The sequence below is a fragment of the Danio aesculapii genome, chromosome 4 (genome assembly GCF_903798145.1).
Source record: "Danio aesculapii chromosome 4, fDanAes4.1, whole genome shotgun sequence".
NCBI lineage: Eukaryota > Metazoa > Chordata > Actinopteri > Cypriniformes > Danionidae > Danio > Danio aesculapii.
The window spans coordinates 60091353-60113640 of NC_079438.1; the positions used below are offsets into that span (position 1 = coordinate 60091353).

Sequence of the window (22288 nt, forward strand, 5' to 3'; positions counted from 1 at the left end):
TCTCTCTCTCTCACACACACACACACACACACACACATACATACACATACACATACACAAAAACTCTCTCTCGAACACACATGCGTACACACACACAAACTCTCACACTCACATGCACTCACACATGCATGCATACACAAATACACACAGACTCACTCACTCACTCACACACACACACACACACACACACACACACACACACACACAAACTCTCTCACTTATATGCGCACACACAAATACAAACACTATCACACACACGCTCGCTCTATCTCACTCACACATGCATGCGTACACATACACACACACACACACACACAGACACCCACACAAACTCTCTCTCACATACACACACGTACACAAAACTCACACTAACATGCATGCGTGCACACACACACACACACACACACACACACACGCTGTCTCACTGAAACATGCATGCACACACAAAATGCACACACACTCACACACACACTCATACACACACACTCACTTGCTCTGTCTCACTCAAACACACATGCATGCGCACACAAATACACACACACTCACTCACTCAGATGCAGCAGGGAAAGTGTGTGTGAGTAGCAGTGCACTAACTGTGTGTGTGTGTATGTGTGTGTGTGTGTGTGTGTTTCAGTGGACACAGCTCACTCTCTCCAGATGTTCCCGCCAAAAAGTCGAGTGGTAAAGCTCTGTACGGTAGGTGTCTCCCCCTGCTGCCCACTGCCGGTACTGCAGCCTCCTGCCTGCATGGCAACAGGAGCATGATGGGATGGATGCGGCTGTTCAGTGTGTGTGACATGGACTAATTCAGTGTGTGTGTGTGTGTGTGTGTGTGTGTGTGTGTGTGTGTGTTTGAGACATGGACTGTTTGCGTATTTGTGTGTTTGAGTATTTGTATGTGTGCGTGTGTGTGTGTGTGTGTGTGTGTGTGTGTGTGTGTGTGTGTGTGTGCGTGCGTGTGTGTGTGTGTGTGTGTGTGTGTGTGCGTGCGTGCGTGCGTGTGTGTGTGTGTGCATGTGTTTTGTATGTGTGAATGTGTGTCTAATGGTTTGTGTGCACACATATAGGTATGTGTGTGTGAATACTGTGTGTGTGTGTGTGCTTGAGTATTTTATGTATGTATGTTTTATATATTTGTATGTGTTTGTGTATTTGTATTGTGTGTGTGTGTGTGTGTGTGTGTGTGTGTGTGTGTGTGTGTGTGTGTTTGCGCTGTCGCATCAGGAGCAGATGGAGTTTATTTCCTACACAGCTCCGCCAAACACAAAAAGAAAGGTAGAAGCTGATGGTGTGTGTGTGTGTGTGTGTGTGTGTGTGTGTGTGTGTGTGTGTGTGTGTGTGTCTTTTCTCTCAGTGTTCCAGCTCTCTGTGTCATCAGTCCTCACAAACGCATGATTTGCAGTGTTTATTGTGTGTTATCTCAGTGTGTGTGTGTGTGTGTGTGTGTGTGTGTGTGTGTGTGTGTGTGTGTGTGTTTATAATATCGTCTTCTTCTGTTTTCTCAGAGCAAAGGAAAAACTACACCAAAAACAGCATCAACAGCCTGACGGACACGTCTCAGTACCATGTGGAGGTGAGACGAACGCTCCGTCACACTCTTTAACCCTTTAAACACACTTTCACCCTAACGATCGTCACTTTAGTGTGTGTGTGTGTGTGTGTGTGTTTAAGCCTGATCTCATGTTAAAGATGATGCAGATTAAAGCTGAAGTGAAAAAAGGTCATAAAGTTAAACAAAACAAAAGTTATGAGCTTTAAAAGGGCACCTAAAATGACTTCTATGTGGGGTTTAACCCCAGTAGTGTGTGTGTGTGTGTGTGTGTGTGTGTGTGTGTGTGTGTGTGTGTGTGTGTGTGTGTGTGTGTGTGTGTGCGTATCTCCAGCAGTCTCTAATGCTCAACATGAGTTAATTGTGTGTATTATAATCAGACTTGATGAATGAAGCACTTTGATTGACATTCTCCCTTTGTACGTGTCATCAGAGGGGGAAAGCCCCGCCCACTAGTACCCCTCATTAGCATAAACAGCAGCCCTGAGTGAGAAGCAGCCGTCTGTCCATTAGCCATTAGAGTGTTTGAGCTGCTTTCACCTTTAAGTTTATGAAAATAATAATCAATACATGTATATTTGATGATGTATTACGTACAAATATGTCCGTAACTAACTTCTTCAGCCTAAAATTGACAGTAAATCACATATAATAGCTGAACAAATGACATTCTTAATGTAAAGAGTCAGGCTTAAAATATGAATATGATCAAAGCTCATTTTTGAGTGCGACGCTAACAGTCTAATCTGATTCAATGATCTATGCTAAGCTAAGCTAACAGTGGACCCTTAGATTGGCTGAATGCACTTAACAATGGTAAAACTCGCCTGTTGACTCTAGGAGAGTGTCATTAGAGAATACGCTATAGTTCACAATACAAAAGGAGATTTCAGTCTTAAATTAGAAGGTAAAAATATAAAAGAAAAACTAATAATAATAGTCTTAGCATGATTTGGCGGATTCTCAGCGTTCCTGCAGCCATTGGTGTTTGGAGATCACAAGATGACTGTAAGATTTCCAGATGTTGATGTATAATAAATAAAATAAGAGAGGGATCATGTAAAGCTCGCATTAATCCTGTAAACACTGTATAAAGATGTTGATTTAAAACATGCTCTCTGTAATGATGAAGAAGAGAGTATTGATCCTTTAGTTTATGATTGTATTGATACACAGTTGTTGTGCTGTGATCTCCTCTTTGTTAAGCAGAGTATTGCATTAGAAATCAAAGAAAAAGATGTTTATTTTTTTATGAGGATACAGTCGACTATATTGTTGATCTGCTCATTATATATGGGAAATCTGTTATTCATAAGTAGAAATGTGCAGTAAAACCTCACTTTATAACAGAAATAGGTCATTACCTGTGTACAATACAGAAAACTAAACATACCAACGCACACAGAGCTGTTCATTCTCTTAAAGCCTTACATGTAGTCTCTGAATAATAGTAATTCTGGTCTTTTATATTGTATTTATTTTGATGTCAGTATAATGCTGTTACTGCTAAAACTGCAATAAGAACTGTAGGAGAGTGTAACGTGAGGTTATTTCCCCTCATCACTGAAGTGTTTCTCTAAAAGTCAGATTATGAACACATTAATTTAACAGGTTAACAACTCAAACCCCCCCAAACACAGCACAGATGACATTTAAATGTTGAAATCTCCATTCACTCCAGTTTTCCTTCTGTACAGAAGATATTTTTATAATGTCACCGACCTCCACGCTCTCTAAAATATCTGCATCTACAGAGCAAATACTGCAGAGTTACAGTAGAGTTAATGCTGGAATATTAATATGTGCTTCAGCATCGCTATGAGTCCTGTTCAGACGTTACACACACAATAACAACACAACAACAACCATCAGAAGCTGAAAAACAATAAACATTGACTACATTCATTCATCTTCCTTCAGCTAACTCCCTTTATTCATCAGGGATCACCACAGCGGAATGAACCACCAGTTATAAGTTTTACACAGCGGATGCTTTTCCAGCTGCAACCCCGTACTGGGAAACACTCACACACTCATTCACTACAGCCAGTTTAGTTGATCAGTTCCTCTATAGCGCATGTGTTTGGACTGAAACCGGAGCACCCGGAGGAAACCCACACCAACACGGGGAGAACATGCAAACTCCACACAGAAACACACACTGACCCAGCCGAGACTCAAACCAGAGACCTTCTTACTGTGAGGTGACAGTGCTTCTGACATGTAGTGATGAATTATTGGAGCATGTTTAGTTTATTCTTGTTAATATGATGGTCTCTTACTCTCTCTTCTTCATCTGAGTTGAGCCTGTAGTGTGATATAAGAGAGTATGTGTGTGTGTGTGTGTGTGTGTGTGTGTGTGTGTGTGTGTGTGTGTGTGTGCGTGTGCGTGTGCGTGTGTGTGTGTGTGTGTGTGTGTGTGTTGCAGCATCTGACCACGTTTGTGATGGACCGTAAGGAGGCGATGCTGACCATTGAGGACGGCATCAGGAAACTGCGGCTGCTGGACGCCAAAGGGAAGATCTGGACGCAAGACATGCTGCTGCAGGTGGACAACAGAGCAGTCAGCCTCATAGACCACGACAGCAAGGTGTGTGAGTTTGATCATGTGTGTGTTTTAGCTGGTGTGTGTGTGTCTGATCATGTGTGTGTGTGTTTCAGAATGAGCTGGAAAACTTTCCTCTGGGCTCCATCCAGCACTGTCAGCCCGTCACCAACGCCTGCAGCTACGACTCCATCTTGGCTCTAGTGTGTAAGGAGTCCGGCCAGGGGAAACCAGACCTGCACCTGTTCCAGTGTGAGGACATTAAGGTCTGCACACACACACACACACACACACACACACACCTCAATCTAAGTCAGTTCTTTATTAATGAGCAGTTCTAAAGCCAGGGTTTAATGCAGCGCTAGATTAGTTGAGACTGAAGTTGGTGTTGTTGTGTTGGGGATTAATTTTCACACAGTAACCTCTCCTACACCTTTATAGTGCACATATTGATATGGAGTACTGCGAGGCTCAGGGTTAGGCCTGTTGTGTTGTGCATGCTGCTGCCGCTGGAAGAAACACAGAGTAAGAGGTGTGTATTCTGTCTTCCTCAGGCCAGTCTGATCCACATGGACATCGAGAGCGCCGTCAGCGATCACAAGGGCGGGAAAATCAAGAAGAGGCCGGAGGTGCTGAAGTAAGAGTCCGGCGCTCACTGTGTGCTGTGATGATGCTGATGCTGTCGCCATGGTAACAAAGCATCTGTGTCTCTGTCTGTCAGGATGATCCTGAAGAGTGATGGAAACATCCCTCCGCCCCCAGGAGGCCCCGCCCCTCAGCCGCCAGCAGCTGTCAATCAAGCGGACACCAAGAGCCGAGTGGCCAGCTGGTCAGCCTGGACCAATGAGCAGCCGGACAGTGAGTGGGTCATTGGAGATGAAGTGTGTGGTGTGTATACGTTAGTGTCATTCTGTGTGTGTGTGTGTGTGTGTGTGTGTGTGTGTGTGTGTTTTCAGATGACCCACAGAGACACTACACAGAGCTGGACGCTCCTCCTGAGATGAGTGCAGCACAGGTGGACAGAGATGTGGTGAGGAAAACACTTTCAGCTGACAATTTCATTATGTGCGGCGGCACGGTGTCTCAATGGTTAGCACTGTGGCCTCACAGCAAGAAGGTCACTGGTTCGAGTCCCGGCTGGGTCAGTGTGTGTTTCTGTGTGGAGTTTGCATGTTCTCCCCGTGTTGGTGTGGGTTTCCTCCGGGTGCTCTGGTTTCCCCCACAGTCCAAACACATGCGCTATAGGGGAACTGATCAACTAAACTGGCCGTAGTGTATGAGTGTGTGTGTGTGTGTGAGAATGAGTGTGTATGGGTGTTTCCCAGTACTGGGTTGCAGCTGGAAGGGCATCCGCTGTGTAAAACATGCTGGAATAGTTGGCGGTTCATTCTGCTGTGGCGACCCCTGATGAATAAGAGACTAAGCTGAAGGAAAATAACTGAATCTGAAGTCATTTAGCTTTTCTGTAGAATGTTAAAATCCTGTCATGCATTACAGCAAATCCTCAACCACGTTCTGGACGACATCGAGCACTTCGTCACCAAACTGCAGAAAGCTGCCGAGGCCTTTAATGAGCTCTCCAAACGCAAGAAGAGTAAGAAGAGCAAGAAGAAAGGCCCTGGAGGTGAGCTGTGTGTGTGTGTGTGTGTGTTTCCTCTGGATCCCCCAGCTGTGGGCCTTCCTCATGTGTGTGTGTGTGTGTGTGTGTGTGTGTGTGTTCTTCATCCAGAGGGAGTTCTGACACTGAGAGCCAAACCGCCGACTCAGGACGAGTTCATCGACTGCTTCCAGAAGTTCAAGCACGCCTTCAACCTGCTGGTGAGTGATGCTTTACTCCTGATTGAGGAACGTTTACATATTCACAATGGCAATCGAGACAGAAATACTGAGATGCAATGTGGATGGTTTGTGTTTGCAGGGGAAGTTGAAGAACCACATTCAGAATCCCAGCGCTGTAGATCTGGTTCACTTCCTGTTTAATCCACTCAAACTGGTATGTGTTGTGATGACGTGCGTGTGTGTGTGGATCAGTGGTTCTGTTGGACTTAGGTGTGTGTGTTTGTGTGATATATTCTAGAAAAGTCTAGAATTCTAGAGACTAGATTCTAGATAAGTCTCTTATCTAACAACATCAACCGATATATGCATTTCTTACTAAACAAAATCAACCAGTATTTAAACCTTTAACAGAACAGACATCAACAATACATCACCAATTCAACAATTTCTATATAATATTGAACAATCTGTGTGATATTTAAGCCTCTTATTTAACAAATCAACCGATATTTACATTTCATATGGACCAAAATCAACCGATATTCTGAACAAACTCTTACTGAACAAAACCGCCAATATATAAATGATTTAACAGGCAGAACTCAGCAATTTCTGTAAATAATATTGAACAATCTGAGCAATAATTGAGTCTCTTATCTAACAGAATCAACCGATATTTGCATTTTTTACTGAACAAAATGAACCGATATCAAAATCCTTTAATAGAACAGACGGTAGCAATATTTCTATATAATATTGAACAATCTGTCCAAAATTTAAGCCTCGTATTTAACAGAATCAACCGATATTTGCATTTCTTATTTTACAAAATCATCCGATATTAAAATCCGTCAGCTATATTTGAAGTCAGCAATATTTGTATATAATATTGAACAATCTGACCCATATTTTAGCCTTTTATCTAACAGAATCAACCGATATTTGCATTCCTTACTGGACAAAATCATCCGATATTAAAATCCGTCAGCTATATTTGAAGTCAGCAATATTTGTATATAATATTAAACAATCTGACCCATATTTTAGCCTTTTATCTAACAGAATCATCCAATATTTGCATTTCTTACTGGACAAAATCAACCGATATTTAACCAATGTTTGTGTCTCAGGTGATCCAGACGTCTGGAGGAGTTGATCTGGCTAAAAGTGTAGTCGTTCCTCTACTCACCAGAGAAGCGATTGAATTCCTGCACACGGCGGGATCTGCAGAGGAGAGACACCTATGGGTGACACTCGGTGATGCATGGACCAAGTGCAAGTAATAGAGCCTTATGTGTTCTTTAAATATATCTACTCAAATATCTGAATCTCCTACTGAACCAAATGAACCGATATTTGATTCTTGTATTAGAACAGAAGTCAGTCATGTTTGAGTTTGATATTTTAATTTAACGTAGAACAGAATTGATTGACATTTGAAGCTTTTCTGACTGATATTTCAATCTTAATCTTAAATCCTTATATATGCATGTTATATTGAACAAAACTAACCGATATTTGATTCTCTTAACTAACTAAATAAACCCATATTTGCATTTCTTACTGAACAAAACCTACCAATATTTTAATAATATAACAGAAAAGAACTCTTCTTTAACAGAATGGAAGTCAGTGATATTTTTATGTTATATTGAACAGGATTGACCGATATTTGGGTCTCTTGAACAAAATAAACCGATATTTGCATTCCTTACAGAACAAAATCAATTCATATTTAAATCCTTTACCAGAATAGAAGTCAGTGATATTTGTACATTATATCAGAAAGGACTGACCGATATTTAAATCTCTTGAACAAAATCAGCTGATATCTGCCTTATGCGTAAGAAATCATATTCGTAATAGCTTTAAGTATTGTAATAGCTGTAATTCTGCTGTGAATGTGTTGAGGCTGGAGTGGCCGAAGGATTATCCGTTTCCTTCGCACACGTTGAGTTTCCGTGATGGCTGGGAGCCGCCGGTGCTGGTGTCGCGGGAGCAGGACGTCACTCAGCTAGCAGAAAGACTGAACGCTGCGCAGAGCGAGACTCAGAGGCCGCCGATCACCGTGAGACCCATATCTTCATATCTAACAGCTGTATGATGGCTGAGTGTTTAGGATCTGCTGAAGTGTGTTTTCTGTCTTGCAGCAGCAGCCGGTGCAGGATTTCAGCAGTGCAGACGGGTATGGCCTCAGTCAAGGCACACACAAGCGTTTGCATCAGCTGGAGACAGATATGGCCATGGCCGCTCTCAAACATGCGGTCAGCCGGCATGTAGATAGGTAAACCCAGCTGGGTACTAATGACCGCACACACCCTGGAGAACCGCCTCAAACACACACAACTGTTCGGGCTCACTCTAGTTCTTCTGCTTGACCTGTTGAAGATCCCGTGAAATGAAAATAAAGCTTTTTAAATGTTAGTATTAGTGTGTTAGTTTTAAGGATATCTATAAGCTAGTGTGCTCTAAAACTGACAAAATTCACATTTAGAAGATCTAAAACTGATATAAACATCCAAAGTTTGTAGTTTGTCTCTTCTGCCTCAATGTTGTCGCCTCATACTCTCTAGTATCTGATATGCCCCTCCCCCTTCTTCTCATTTCTCTTATGCACTTGAGCTCAACCTGACTTTTACAAATGGGAGGAGCTACTGATATTTGCATTTCATGTAGAACAGAATTGATTGACATTTGAAGCTTTTTCACTAAAACCGACCGATCTTTGAGCCTTTTATCTAACAGAATTAACCGATATTTGCATCTCTTACTTAACAAAACCAACCGATATTTAAATCTTTTATATCGGTATAATATCTGTATAATATTGATCAATCTGACCGATGGTTGAGCCTCTTATCTAACAGAATCAACCGATATTTAAATCCTTTAACAGAACAGGAGTCAGCAATATTTGTATATCATATTGAACAAAACTGACCAATATTTGAGCCTCTTGTCTAACAGAATTAACCGATATTTGCATTTCTTACTGAAAGCAACTGATATTTAAATATATTATATTAGTATAATATTGAACAATCTAACCGATATTTAAATATTTTATATTGGTATAATATTGAACAATCTAACCGATATTTAAATATTTTTTATTGGTATAATATTGAACAATCTAACCGATATTTAAATATTTTATATTGGTATAATATTGAACAATCTAACCGATATTAAATATTTTATATTGGTATAATATTGAACAATCTAACCGATATTTAAATATTTTATATTGGTATAATATTGAACAATCTAACCGATATTTAAATATTTTATATTGGTATAATATTGAACAATCTAACCGATATTTAAATATTTTATATTGGTATAATATTGAACAATCTAACCGATATTTAAATATTTTATATTGGTATAATATTGAACAATCTAACCGATATTTAAATATTTTATATTGGTATAATATTGAACAATCTAACCGATATTTAAATATATTATATTGGTATAATATTGAACAATCTAACCGATATTTAAATATTTTATATTGGTATAATATTGAACAATCTAACCGATATTTAAATATTTTATATTGGTATAATATTGAAACAATCTAACCGATATTTAAATATTTTATATTGGTATAATATTGAACAATCTAACCGATATTTAAATATTTTATATTGGTATAATATTGAACATCTAACCGATATTTAAATATTTTATATTGGTATAATATTGAACAATCTAACCGATATTTAAATATATTATATTGGTATAATATTGAACAATCTAACCGATATTTAAATATTTTATATTGGTATAATATTGAACAATCTAACCGATATTTAAATATATTATATTGGTATAATATTGAACAATCTAACCGATATTTAAATATTTTATATTGGTATAATATTGAACAATCTAACCGATATTTAAATATTGGTATAATTTTGAACAATCTGACCGATATTTAAATATTTTATATTGGTATAATATTGAACAATCTAATCGATATTTAAATATTTTATATTGGTATAATATTGAACAATCTAACCGATATTTAAATATTTTATATTGGTATAATATTGAACAATCTAACCGATATTTAAATATTTTATATTGGTATAATATTGAACAATCTAACCGATATTTAAATATTTTATATTGGTATAATATTGAACAATCTAACCGATATTTAAATATTTTATATTGGTATAATATTGAACAATCTAACCGATATTTAAATATTTATATTGGTATAATATTGAACAATCTAACCGATATTTAAATATTTTATATTGGTATAATATTGAACAATCTAACCGATATTTAAATATTTTATATTGGTATAATATTGAACAATCTAACCGATATTTAAATATTTTATATTGGTATAATATTGAACAATCTAACCGATATTTAAATATTTTATATTGGTATAATATTGAACAATCTAACCGATATTTAAATATATTATATTGGTATAATATTGAACAATCTAACCGATATTTAAATATTTTATATTGGTATAATATTGAACAATCTAACCGATATTTAAATATTTTATATTGGTATAATATTGAACAATCTAACCGATATTTAAATATTTATATTGGTATAATATTGAACAATCTAACCGATATTTAAATATTTTATATTGGTATAATATTGAACAATCTAACCGATATTTAAATATTTTATATTGGTATAATATTGAACAATCTAACCGATATTTAAATATATTATATTGGTATAATATTGAACAATCTAACCGATATTTAAATATTTTATATTGGTATAATATTGAACAATCTAACCGATATTTAAATATATTATATTGGTATAATATTGAACAATCTAACCGATATTTAAATATTTTATATTGGTATAATATTGAACAATCTAACCGATATTTAAATATTGGTATAATTTTGAACAATCTAACCGATATTTAAATATTTATATTGGTATAATATTGAACAATCTAATCGATATTTAAATATTTTATATTGGTATAATATTGAACAATCTAACCGATATTTAAATATTTTATATTGGTATAATATTGAACAATCTAACCGATATTTAAATATTTTATATTGGTATAATATTGAACAATCTAACCGATATTTAAATATTTTATATTGGTATAATATTGAACAATCTAACCGATATTTAAATATTTTATATTGGTATAATATTGAACAATCTAACCGATATTTAAATATTTTATATTGGTGTAATATTGAACAATCTAACCGATATTTAAATATTGGTATAATATTGAACAATCTAACCGATATTTAAATATTTTATATTGGTATAATATTGAACAATCTAACCGATATTTAAATATTTTATATTGGTATAATATTGAACAATCTAACCGATATTTAAATATTTTATATTGGTATAATATTGAACAATCTAACCGATATTTAAATATTTTATATTGGTATAATATTGAACAATCTAACCGATATTTCAATATTTTATATCGGTATAATATTGAACAATCTAACCGATATTTCATTTCATGTGTCAGTGGAGATTACGCCAAACATTATATAAAGAATGCACATTTCAAAGCATTTCACGGGATCTTTAAACTCTGCAACTTCTGTCTTCAGACTTGCTTCTTTACTGTTTTCGAGACGCTTCTCCAGGGCGGCGACGGCGTTCAATAACATCATCCATCTGTAGAGTCAGCATTAGCACAGACCAGTGTGTGTGTGAGTGTGTGTGTGTGTTAGTAGGATAATACAATGTGAATCATTAGGGATGCACGATATATTGGTGCCTATATTGATATCAGCCAATAACTGCTATTTTTAACGTTTATTGATAACTAAATTAGGCTGATATCTGTTAGCCGATAAATGATATATTGTTTCTGCTGGTTGAACCGCTTCACACGCTTGATGTCTGCTGCTTATTTGGTTTATGTTCATTGATTTGGGTGCTTTATTTATTGCTTGATTATATTATGTAGATTTTATTTCTATAAAAGAAAGTCGGCCACAGAAAACAATAGTTTCAGTTTAAAATAAAATCAACACGATTTATGGGTTTGCCTTTTGTTTTTGCAATCATGCAGAAAAATCTGAGAAGTGATAGATGTATTTATCAGCTAATATAACGAAAGAGGATATATTCAAATCATAGAGTTATCGGTTACCGATATCGGTGAAAGTGTCCATATCGGTGCATCCCTACAATTCCTCATCATCGTCTACATTTGTCCTTCTGTTCTACAATCAATCACTCTTCAATCAAGGACGAGCAGTAAAGAGATGTGAGAGCTGTTTTCAATATTAAATAAGCCAAAATGCTTAAAACAAGTAAATATCTGCCGATATGATCAAACTAATCTTGAACTTAAGGTTTTATTGTGACCCAATTATCAAATTCAGATTAGAAAATGTACTTAATATCCGCTAACGTGTTAAAACAATGCAGATAACTGGAGGAATAAGGAGAAACTAGAGAATAAACCCACTGTATTTTCCAGGAAGGACAGCTTCATATCTCCAGTCTCTGTGCTTCTCCTGTACATCTGATTGTTTAATGTTTGGTGTAAAACGTGGAGGCTGGAGCCTCACTGCTGTTTCTCTTCAGGAATCTGGACGCTCACAGCAGGACGGCGCAGAGAAACTTTGCCAAATCCAAGTATGACTTCGTGGCCAGAAACAACACGGAGCTGTCTGTGCTGAAGGACGAGGTGGTGGAGGTGCGTCATGTCACCCTGTGATGTCACAGCTTACCTGTGCTGCCACTGACGGGGCTTTCTGATTGGTCGACAGGTGCTGGACGACAGGAAGCAGTGGTGGAAGGTGCGCAACGGAGCGGGAGCGTCAGGGTACGTGCCAAACAACATCCTGGAGATCAGCAGAGCGGTGGACATGACGGGCCGCGGAGAGCCCATATACAGCCACACTATACAGGTGACACACACACACCATATAGGTTACACACACACACACATGATTTTTGATTTGACACATGTAAGTCTTCCTTCATCATTTCATCTCCTTGTTTTGTCATGTTATAGAATGTTTGTTTGTGTTGATCTGTTCATTTTAAAGCTAATGATGCCAAAAAAGGAGTTTGAGTTGTTTAAGGTAAACGTGTGTGTGTGTGTGTGCGTGTGCGTGTGTGTGTGTGTGTGTGTGTGTGTGTGTGTGTGTGTGTGTGTGTGTGTGTGTGTGTGTGTGTGTCCTTATTTCCTGCATTAGTAGAGTTCATCTTCATGTCAGTTTTACTCTAGTATAGTCCAGATACTATATTAGATTTTAATTAATAGCTAGATTAGTTTCCTTTATTCTGTTTGTTGTCATGTTGTTGAGTGTTTATATGTGTGGAAGCTTTTATGAATGCATATTGATTTATTGATATATATTTGTACATTTTGATGCATTTATTTTGTTTCAACTGTTTTTAGACTTCAGTTAATATTTAATCTGAGTAAAAACTATTTTGTTTTTAGTTCACTGCAATTACCCAGTGTGTGTGTGTGTGCGCGTGTGTGTGTGCGTGTGTTTAATTTGATGTGTGTGTGTGTGTTTAATTTGATGTGTGTGTGTGTTTAATTTCCAGTGTGTGTATTTAATTTGATGTGTGTGTGTGTGTGTGTGTGTGTTTAATTTCCAGTGTGTGTATTTAATTTGATGTGTGTGTGTGTGTGTGTGTGTGTGTTTAATTTGCAGTGTGTGTTTGTTTAATTTGCAGTGTGTGTTTGATTTTGTTGAATTAATTTTCATGCCGTTCTTCATTTTCCTTTAAAGCAATTACTGGGCGAGTTAAACGAGGTAACTGGATTATATTGACCAATGTAGAGTTTACAGTCCGTCATTAGTGGCGCCTCAGAGATCAAGTGTGTGTTATCTGTCCATTGGGAAAGCATTTCAATAACCAATACACTGTTAATATTATCTATAAGCTACTGAAGATCTGTGTGTTGAAGTCTTCATCAATTCAGTTCATTATCAGATGTGTTTTATTATGTATCACACTAACAGAAGTGGTGCTGTGTGCGTGCGTGTGTGCGTGTGTGCGTGTGTGTGTGTGCGTGTGTGTGTGTGTGTGTGTGTGTGTGTGTGTGTGTGTGTGTATGTGTGTGTTTTACAGAAGCAGCGGACCGATTATGTGCCCAGGCCGACAGTAACTGAAGCTCCGCCCACACCGACACCCCCTCCCCCGCCAGCCCCACTGCCACCCACCGCCAGCCCAGCCAATCAGAGTGCAGCAGCCATCATCCCAGCTAATCAGAGCACAGCGGCCACCAGCCCGGCCAATCAAAGTGCAGCGGCCACTAACCTGGCGAATCAGAGCACAGCAGGTGCTGGTCCGTCCAATCAGAATGAGAGCAACAGCGGAGAGCAGCACGACGACACCGTGAGCGAGAGCGACAGCGTGAACATGAGAGACCAGCAGAGGGAGAGAGCAGCACCGGCCAACCGTAAACACACACACTACACACACACAAACACACACCTAGAACCATACACACACACAATCAAACTGAAGGTGTTCATGATGCTGCTGGAGGAAAACCTTTCCTGACTCGCTCCTCCAAAACACCCCAAAGTGCTCAATAATGTTTAGGACTGGGTACTGTGCAGGCCATGAGAGATGTTCAACTTCCATCTTCATCAAACCGCTCTGTCTCCAGTCCTGCTGTGTGTATCGCTGCATTATCATCCTGACACACATCACTGCCTTCAGGATACAGTGTTTGACGCATTGGGTTAGATGGTCCTCCAGAATAGTTGGCTAGTCATTGGCAGTGACCCAGCACCCATCTAGCACCAGTATTGTGCCAAGGGAATGCCATGATATTGAGCCCAAACCATCACTGACCCCCCATGCTTGACTCTGGGCATCAGCAGTCTGGGTGGGCCGCTTCTTTGGGGCTTCTCCACACCGTAACTCTCCTGGATGTGGGAAAGACAGTGAAGGTGGCCTCATCAGAGAACAGCACATGTTCCACATCATCCACAGCTCCAGATCTCCACTGCTGCACCAGAGTTTGTCCTCTCCTGAACTCTGCTGAGTCCTCATAATGCAGTGTTGTGTGCAGTATTTTCAGCAGAACTGTGCTGTTCCTCTGCTGATGAAGCCTTCACACTCTGATCATCTGCTGGATGAAGATCAGTGAAGACTGACCAGCAGCTGCTCACATTCAGCCATCAAACCTCCAACACTTTCATTAGCTAACCCCTGCACGTGCACACACACTCACACTCTCTGCTGTTGTGTTGTTCAGGGCGCAAGTCTAACATGGAGGAGGTCCAAGATGAGCTGATGTACCGGCTGACTTTGGGTCGCAGTGCGCAGAAGCGGATCCAGACCCCGAGCCGCAGCAGTCAGCCGGCGCTCAGCATCAGCTACGACTCCACACCGCAGCAGGTCAAGGACTGGCTGATGCTCAAAGGCTTCAGCGCCGCGTGAGTACACACTATACAGCACACTATACCCTCGCTCACTACTCCCTACAGTACAGCACCCTAATGTATTTCACTGCAGTATAGTCAGTGGAGTTTCAGCGCTGTCCTGACGCTGTGTGTGTGTTTAAACATGCTTGAAAAGCTGAATGCATGCTGGAGTGTGTTTGACTGACTGTGTTTTAATTACATGACAACATGAAGCTGAAAATACACACATCAGAAGTTCAGCAGTGTCTGAAAAACACTCGCTGTGCATATATACAACGCTTGCTGGAGCTCGATCTGTGTTCTGCCGCTCTGACACACACTCTACATTATAAAGCGCTCTAGAAATGAAGATAAAGATGTGTGTGTGTGTGTGTGTGTGTGTGTGTGTGTGTGTGTGTGTGTGTGTGTGTGTGTGCAGGACCGTGGGCAGTCTCGGGGTGCTGACCGGCGCTCAGCTCTTCTCTCTGAATAAAGACGAGCTGAAGACGGTGTGTCCAGATGACGGCGCTCGCGTCTTCAGCCAGATCAGCGTGCAGAAGGCCGCTCTGGAGGTGCGCATGTCTCCTTTTACACTGTTCACCATGTTTACTGACAGAGCTGATCCTCCTGTGCGCTAATGAAGGAGATATAATATTAACACTTCAGCACAGGTCACAGGTCACGGCTTATTACATGCCATATGAACTGTTGATTAGTAGATGATCTTATTCTGCATCCTTAATCTCACCTAAACTCAACGTCTACATTACTAACTATTAACACACAGCTAATTGGTAGTTTATTAAGCTAGTAGTGTTAGTTAGTGGTTCGTTAATAGCGTGAATTGTGACTCAAACTGAAGTGTTCCTGATATAATGACTAGCGTCAGGGTGAGAATTATACACAGCAAAAACAGAGTTGTGTCTTGTTTATACTTTAAATATCTACAAATTCTGAAATCAGTCTGCATTTTCTAGACAAGCACAACATATAGTGTTGCTTTCAGAAATAATGAGTCCAAATAAAGTGAATTTTTCATGAAAACAAGCTAAATAATCTGTCAATGGGGATATTTTTGGCAAATAAAACAACATTTTTATATAAACTTCATAACTAATATGTAATTGCACTTGCGTAACCTATTGATGAACGTCCTCGGGAGCTGAATGGACTGCTGAAGCTCCTCAGTTTAAGTCTGTGGAGAGGGTTAAATGGAGGTTCTCTTCAATAACAGTGTGGTGTTTCTCTTGAATCTGTCGAGTTGCTCAGCTCTGGCAAGTGTGCGTTTGCTTTCTCTGTGGTGTTTTTGCTGTCTGCAGGTTTTCTTCTGACGCTCCCATGATCTCCACATGTAGTCGACGTTCCTCTGAAGGTACTTTAGTGCTAGTGAGGCTAACGGGTTAGTTTACCCATATTAGAGATCAGTTTCACTAGCTGAAGAGCATAGAGGCTTCATAGCGCTAGTTAGTTCATTACTAAACCCAGAGCATAGCTGTAAAGCACAGTATAGGGTATAGAGGGTGCTCATTTACATATTCATGAGCAGAATGGGAGGAGTCTGATGTTGATTTGCTCTGAAATATGAGCCCATGCTGTAAAACATGCTTTCTAAATTCTAGTTTCTGTCTTGTTTCTAGTCTAAATATCTAAACATTCTGAACTCAAGAAGCATTTCTAGACAAGCAAAGCATACAGTCTTAAAGGAGTAGTGTGTTAGTGTGACACCCAGTGGGTAAACTAGGTACTGCACACTTGGATCTAAACACATTTCCTCCTCTGAGGTGGCCACACAAGCGCAGGTTGCCAGATTGACGCGACTGTGTCTGACTTGAGACTGATTTAAGTGGTGTTATAAATAAAATCAACAGCACGCGATATAAGGACTATTCTCCACATTAAAAGCAGTTTTTGTGCTAAGCAGCACCTGAAATATAGTATATTTTAGAAAGATCTTCTGTTTCTCACAGCTGAACAACAGAAAAGTGATGAGCTCAGGTACAGCTCATGTGCTTTATTCAGTATTAATGCTGATAATGTGAGTCTGACAGGACATTCATCACCATATACTGAAAGCAGCAGCAGATAGTTCAGCTCAGATCTGGAGAATAAAATAAAGCTGAAACTGAACTCTAGAACTGAGACTCAGAGCAAACCAACACACATCAGTGATCCAGCATCTACATTTAATGATGATAAAGAGCTTTAATATGTATTCATTAGATTATAAAGCTGAGCGTTGTGCTGGAGTGCAGTGAGTGCACTATTCTGAGCTTCTGAATGGCTGGATTTACATTTCTGTGGTGTTTCGTCTGGTGTAAACAGCCCGATTCCTCATCACTGCGTATCTCGTCATGTAGCGTGCTGTCAGGACACGAGGTTACAATGTGACCTGCTCACCTGATGATTACGCTCCTAATATTTATATTATTAACTCATTAATAACCTCATGTGGAACTCTGAATCTGCGTCTCATTTCAGAGTCTGCTACTGTCCACCAGAGGGCGCATTTCAGTCACAGACGCATGCTTAGAGAGCCTTCATTACTGAATGGATGAAATATGCTGTTTTCCACCATCTGGCAACCCGGGCTGCTGAAATATAATTGGCTAAACTGGCAGTGGGCGGGTTAAATGACCAAAACAAAGACAGCCGCTCACATGTTCACAGCAGAATATCTGAGTGTTTCTCAGATAAAGAAGAATGTTCACTGAGCATGTTTCTGAGTATCTCCACACATATGATGCTGTTTTATGATGAGTCAAACACTCACACACAGCAGCTTAATAATATAAGATAATGAGTCAAAATGAAGGGAGGTTTAGAGATCTCTGAGGTAAGATGGAGTCTGATTGTTACGAGCTTTAAAAATGCACTGGAAGCCAACGGAGTGAGGATAAACATTGGAGTGATGTGATCATGTGTCTTTGCCCCAGTCAGCAGCATTTTGGACCAGCTAAAGGTTTTTGTCCTCAAAGATGTGTAAGAAACACTCCAGCAGATTGTGGACAATAATAAACTCTGAAATACAACATCAACAGTGGATTTTAGAGGATGTGCTGTAAACCAGAGGAGAAGACGGGGAATTATTAGACAGTAATGCATATTCATCACCTCAATATGCTTTATTTACTAATAATTCAACAGCCTGTCAGCAATTATTCCTGACATAAAGCATCCACATTAGGGTTGGGTCAATAGACGATACCATCATCCATCCCTGATGGCCGATAGACATCACGATGTTGAGCCGGCATCGCAATCCTCTACCCCAGCCCCATCACAGCAGCAACCCGCTCCCGAAAACACACACTGAGACCCCGTTTACACTAATACAGCTTAGGTTTAAAATGGTATATCAGAATGAAAATGATCCACACTGACGTTTCACCTAGCATCACGTGACCACACACACACACACACACACACACACACACACACACACACACACACACTGGCATGTGCTGCAGCAGCATCTGCACACGTCTGAGCTCCAGCAGTCAGCGGGTGCTTTGAGCACCAAACCCCAGAGAGCAGTGCACGTCAGACAGTTTATCAAGCTGGATGGCGTCTCACTATAGCTGTTAAAGGTGATATTTAATTCATCTCGTCTCTATCTAACGACTCTTCGCTGTTTTGAATCTATCAGGTAACGTGTGACGGCGTCAGTACACTGCTTCAGTCTTTCACACTTGTAATTTTAACGTAAAGCTCAGACACTGTTGGTTGGTTTCTGTTAGTTTTGCACCTTTTTTTACCAACCAAGCTTGTGGACACCATTATAAAGACATGCCAGAGCCCTGCAGAACAGTGATGGACAGGTGGTAATTTGTGTGTAGCTTCTCTTTATTTATTTATGATTTGGTTATGGCTGAAATAAAGAGCATGCGGGTCAGATAGGCTACAGTTAATTAATTCCTTATGAATTGAATAATTAATTCACCACCACCTTTGACGACGATGCCATCGTCCATAGCGATGTTTCACATTAGACATCATACGATGCCAAATTGATCGACATCGGCCAACCCTACTGCACCTACTGCACCTGCTGTAGACTGATGTGGTCATGTGACTGCAGTGAACTCGCAGGGGCTTTATAATCACATTTCATTATATTGCAATGTTGGTGTAAATGAGCAATAATATGCAAATGTCAAGCTAATTAGTGATCAAACTGTTTGATTTGATTTACCAAAGTGCTGATTTCACCTCTGTAATAAAGATATTACCCTCAATAATGCAAACATTTAAAATAAAATAAAGTAGGTGAACTGTCCCTTTAACATATGCACTCTCTGGGAATTTGCTTCATTTTTACTGCAAGTGTCACATGAATAACGCTGGAACTGCTCAAATACAATTAAACCTGGTTTTAAAGAGCACCTATTCTGCAGAAATGCCTTTTATAAACCCAGCAGTGTGTGTGTGTGGGTGTGTGTGTGTGTGTGTGTGTCAGCAGTGTGTGAATATCTCCAGCAGTCTCTAATGCTCAACATGAGTTAATTGTGTGTATTATAATCAGACTTGATGAATGAAGCACTTTGATTGACATTCTCCCTCTGTACGTGTCATCAGAATGGAAAGCCCCGCCCACTAGTGCCCCTCATTAGCATAAACAGCAGCCCTGAGTGAGAAGCAGCCGTCTGTCCATTAGCCATTAGTGTTAAGGTTGTGTTTGTGAGTCTAACAGCGTGTGTGTGTGTGTGTGTGTGTCCTGTAGAGGAGCTCCGGCTCTGAGCTGCTGGAGGTCATGCGGAGGCGGCAGGAGAAGCTAGCGGCGACAGCTACAAGCGACTCAGGAGTGGAGTCCTTCGACGAGGCCAGCAGCCACTGACCCCTCTCTGACCTTTTACAGGACGCCGCCGAGCGCGCTCAGTTCGCTGCCATAATGCGCCGTCGTCAGGAACTCTTGGACCCGTCTGATAACGGCACCGGCTCAGACGCAGAGGAGCACGCCTGAGGAGGACGCTCGTGTTCTCGTAGTCTAGTGCCATCGAGTTCTGCCTTCATAGTCCAACGTCTGATCAAACCTGCTGTACATACTCACACTGACGCCGTACTGATCGTTCATCAGCTGCTTTGAGTGGAGAATTATGGGTAAGACGGTCAGACTGCTAGATCTGTGGGTTTTATACTAGTAAAGGATCATATTCCTGATTGTTTTGTACTCAGTCGTACTGCCAAAACACAAGCTTTATAGATGTGAGATGTGTGGAGGACAGCTGTCAGTCTGGATGATGACGAGTCCTGCTAATGTGATGATGAAGGCCAAATCAGGCTCTGGGTGGAGGTTTCAGTGGGAACACACACACACACACACACACACACACACCTTCAGTCTGTATATATAATGTGTGTGCTGAATAAATGCAATCATGTGATCTGCTGGGTGTAGGTGATGATCTGTTTGTGTGTGTGTGTGTGTGTGTGTGTGTGTGTGTGTGTGTGTGTGTGTGTGTGTGAGAGAGAGTCGAGGATCAGCTTTGGCTTTATGATAAAGTAATATGTTTTTATATTATTAAAGTAATATTAATGTATGTTTTTGATTTATAATTGATGCTGAGCTCCAGAAGGGATACAGCTGTGGATACTCACTCATTAAAGTATTATTATTATGACTCTGGTCGACAGTAAATCATATTTGGACATTACTGTGAGGAGTGGGTTTAGGGTTGGTGTAGGGGAAGACATTAATAACATACAATTAGTGTATAATTTAATTAATAATATAAATAATACTTTGTATAATTTCAGTTTTTACATTACTGCGATTAGTTCTGTTTAGGGTTGGGGTGGGATTAGATGATGATAATAATGGTCATTCATTCATTCATTAATTCATTTTTCTTCAGCTTAGTCCCTTTATTCATCAGGGGTCGCCACAGCGGAATGAACCTCCAACTATTCCAGCATATGCTTTACACAGCGGATGCCCTTCCAGCTGCAACCTAGTACAGGGAAACACTCATTCACACACACACACACACACACACACTCATACACTACGGCCAGTTTAGTTCTGTGGGGGAAACCGGAGCACCCGGAGGAAACCCACACCAACATGGGGAGAACATGCAAACTCCACACAGAAACACCAACTGACCCAGCCGAGACTCGAACCAGCGACCTTCTTACTGTGAGGCGATTGTGCTACCCATTGCGCCGCTCTATAATGGTAATTAATTGAATAAATAGTATAAATAATTCTCATTAACTTCCGACCACCGCCATATCCCTTCTAGGAACAACCGACATCGAGTATGGAGGACGAAACCTGCTAAAACTATATAAAAAATAAATAAAATAAAAAATAAATATGCAAATATATAAATAAATGAGTTAATAAATCCATAAAAATTAATGCACAAATAATAAATAAATATGCAAATTAATAAATAAAAATCCACAAATTCCTGCATATATAAATATATACTTTAATAAATTAGACTAATGTTGTGGGAATAAGAAAATGCTAAACTGAAAGTACACTTTTCCCCCTCTTTTAAACATTTACTCATTCTTAAATGTAGTTTCGTATTTACTTCTCAGCTTAATATGCTAATGAGAGGCTGTCTGTCAGTCATCAGAAGGCGGTCTTTATTCCATCAGTGGTTGATCAATAGAATAAAATTAGCATTCGTTTTTTTGACTGGCTTCAGATGATACACCGCACTATTAATTATTTATATATTTATTCATGCAGGAATTTGTGGATTTTATATATACATTTTAATTTATGTATTTGCATATTTATTGATGTATTGTTTTATTTACGCTTTAATTTATAGATTTATTTACTCATTTATTTATATTTTCCATATTTATTTATTGTTCTTGCAGGTTTCCTCCATAATGGAGCAGGCATACAAAATGCTTATAAATATAATAGGTAAATAAATAATCAGAAAAATTGCTATCATGAAAAAACATGAGAAAAATAGCTTAATAATAAAATAGCTTTAACAACACACGCCATTAAGGATTGAACACTATATATATATAATGTTTTAATAAAATCATTCACAC

General features: G+C 39.3%; 1 protein-coding gene across 4 annotated transcripts in view; it reads left to right on the forward strand.

The window, feature by feature from the left end:
• Positions 1-20643, forward strand: part of eps8a (epidermal growth factor receptor pathway substrate 8a) — a 37779-nt gene extending 17136 nt beyond the window's left edge. Inside the window, exons 3-22 of one of the 4 annotated variants that reach the window (XM_056456310.1) lie at positions 635-696; positions 1506-1573; positions 3978-4139; positions 4211-4360; positions 4649-4731; positions 4816-4952; positions 5051-5124; positions 5592-5718; positions 5824-5912; positions 6013-6087; positions 7004-7152; positions 7785-7941; positions 8024-8157; positions 12468-12579; positions 12653-12793; positions 12935-12970; positions 13977-14307; positions 15115-15295; positions 15702-15834; positions 19983-20643. In XM_056456310.1, coding sequence (XP_056312285.1) covers positions 635-696; positions 1506-1573; positions 3978-4139; positions 4211-4360; positions 4649-4731; positions 4816-4952; positions 5051-5124; positions 5592-5718; positions 5824-5912; positions 6013-6087; positions 7004-7152; positions 7785-7941; positions 8024-8157; positions 12468-12579; positions 12653-12793; positions 12935-12970; positions 13977-14307; positions 15115-15295; positions 15702-15834; positions 19983-20096 — 2515 coding nt within the window. In that variant the 3' untranslated portion in view covers positions 20097-20643. The remainder of the gene's footprint in view (positions 1-634; positions 697-1505; positions 1574-3977; positions 4140-4210; positions 4361-4648; positions 4732-4815; positions 4953-5050; positions 5125-5591; positions 5719-5823; positions 5913-6012; positions 6088-7003; positions 7153-7784; positions 7942-8023; positions 8158-12467; positions 12580-12652; positions 12794-12934; positions 12971-13976; positions 14308-15114; positions 15296-15701; positions 15835-19982) is intronic. The other 3 variants (XM_056456311.1, XM_056456312.1, XM_056456313.1) reach the window with 3 other exon arrangements.
• The last annotated feature ends 1645 nt before the right edge of the window (positions 20644-22288 follow it).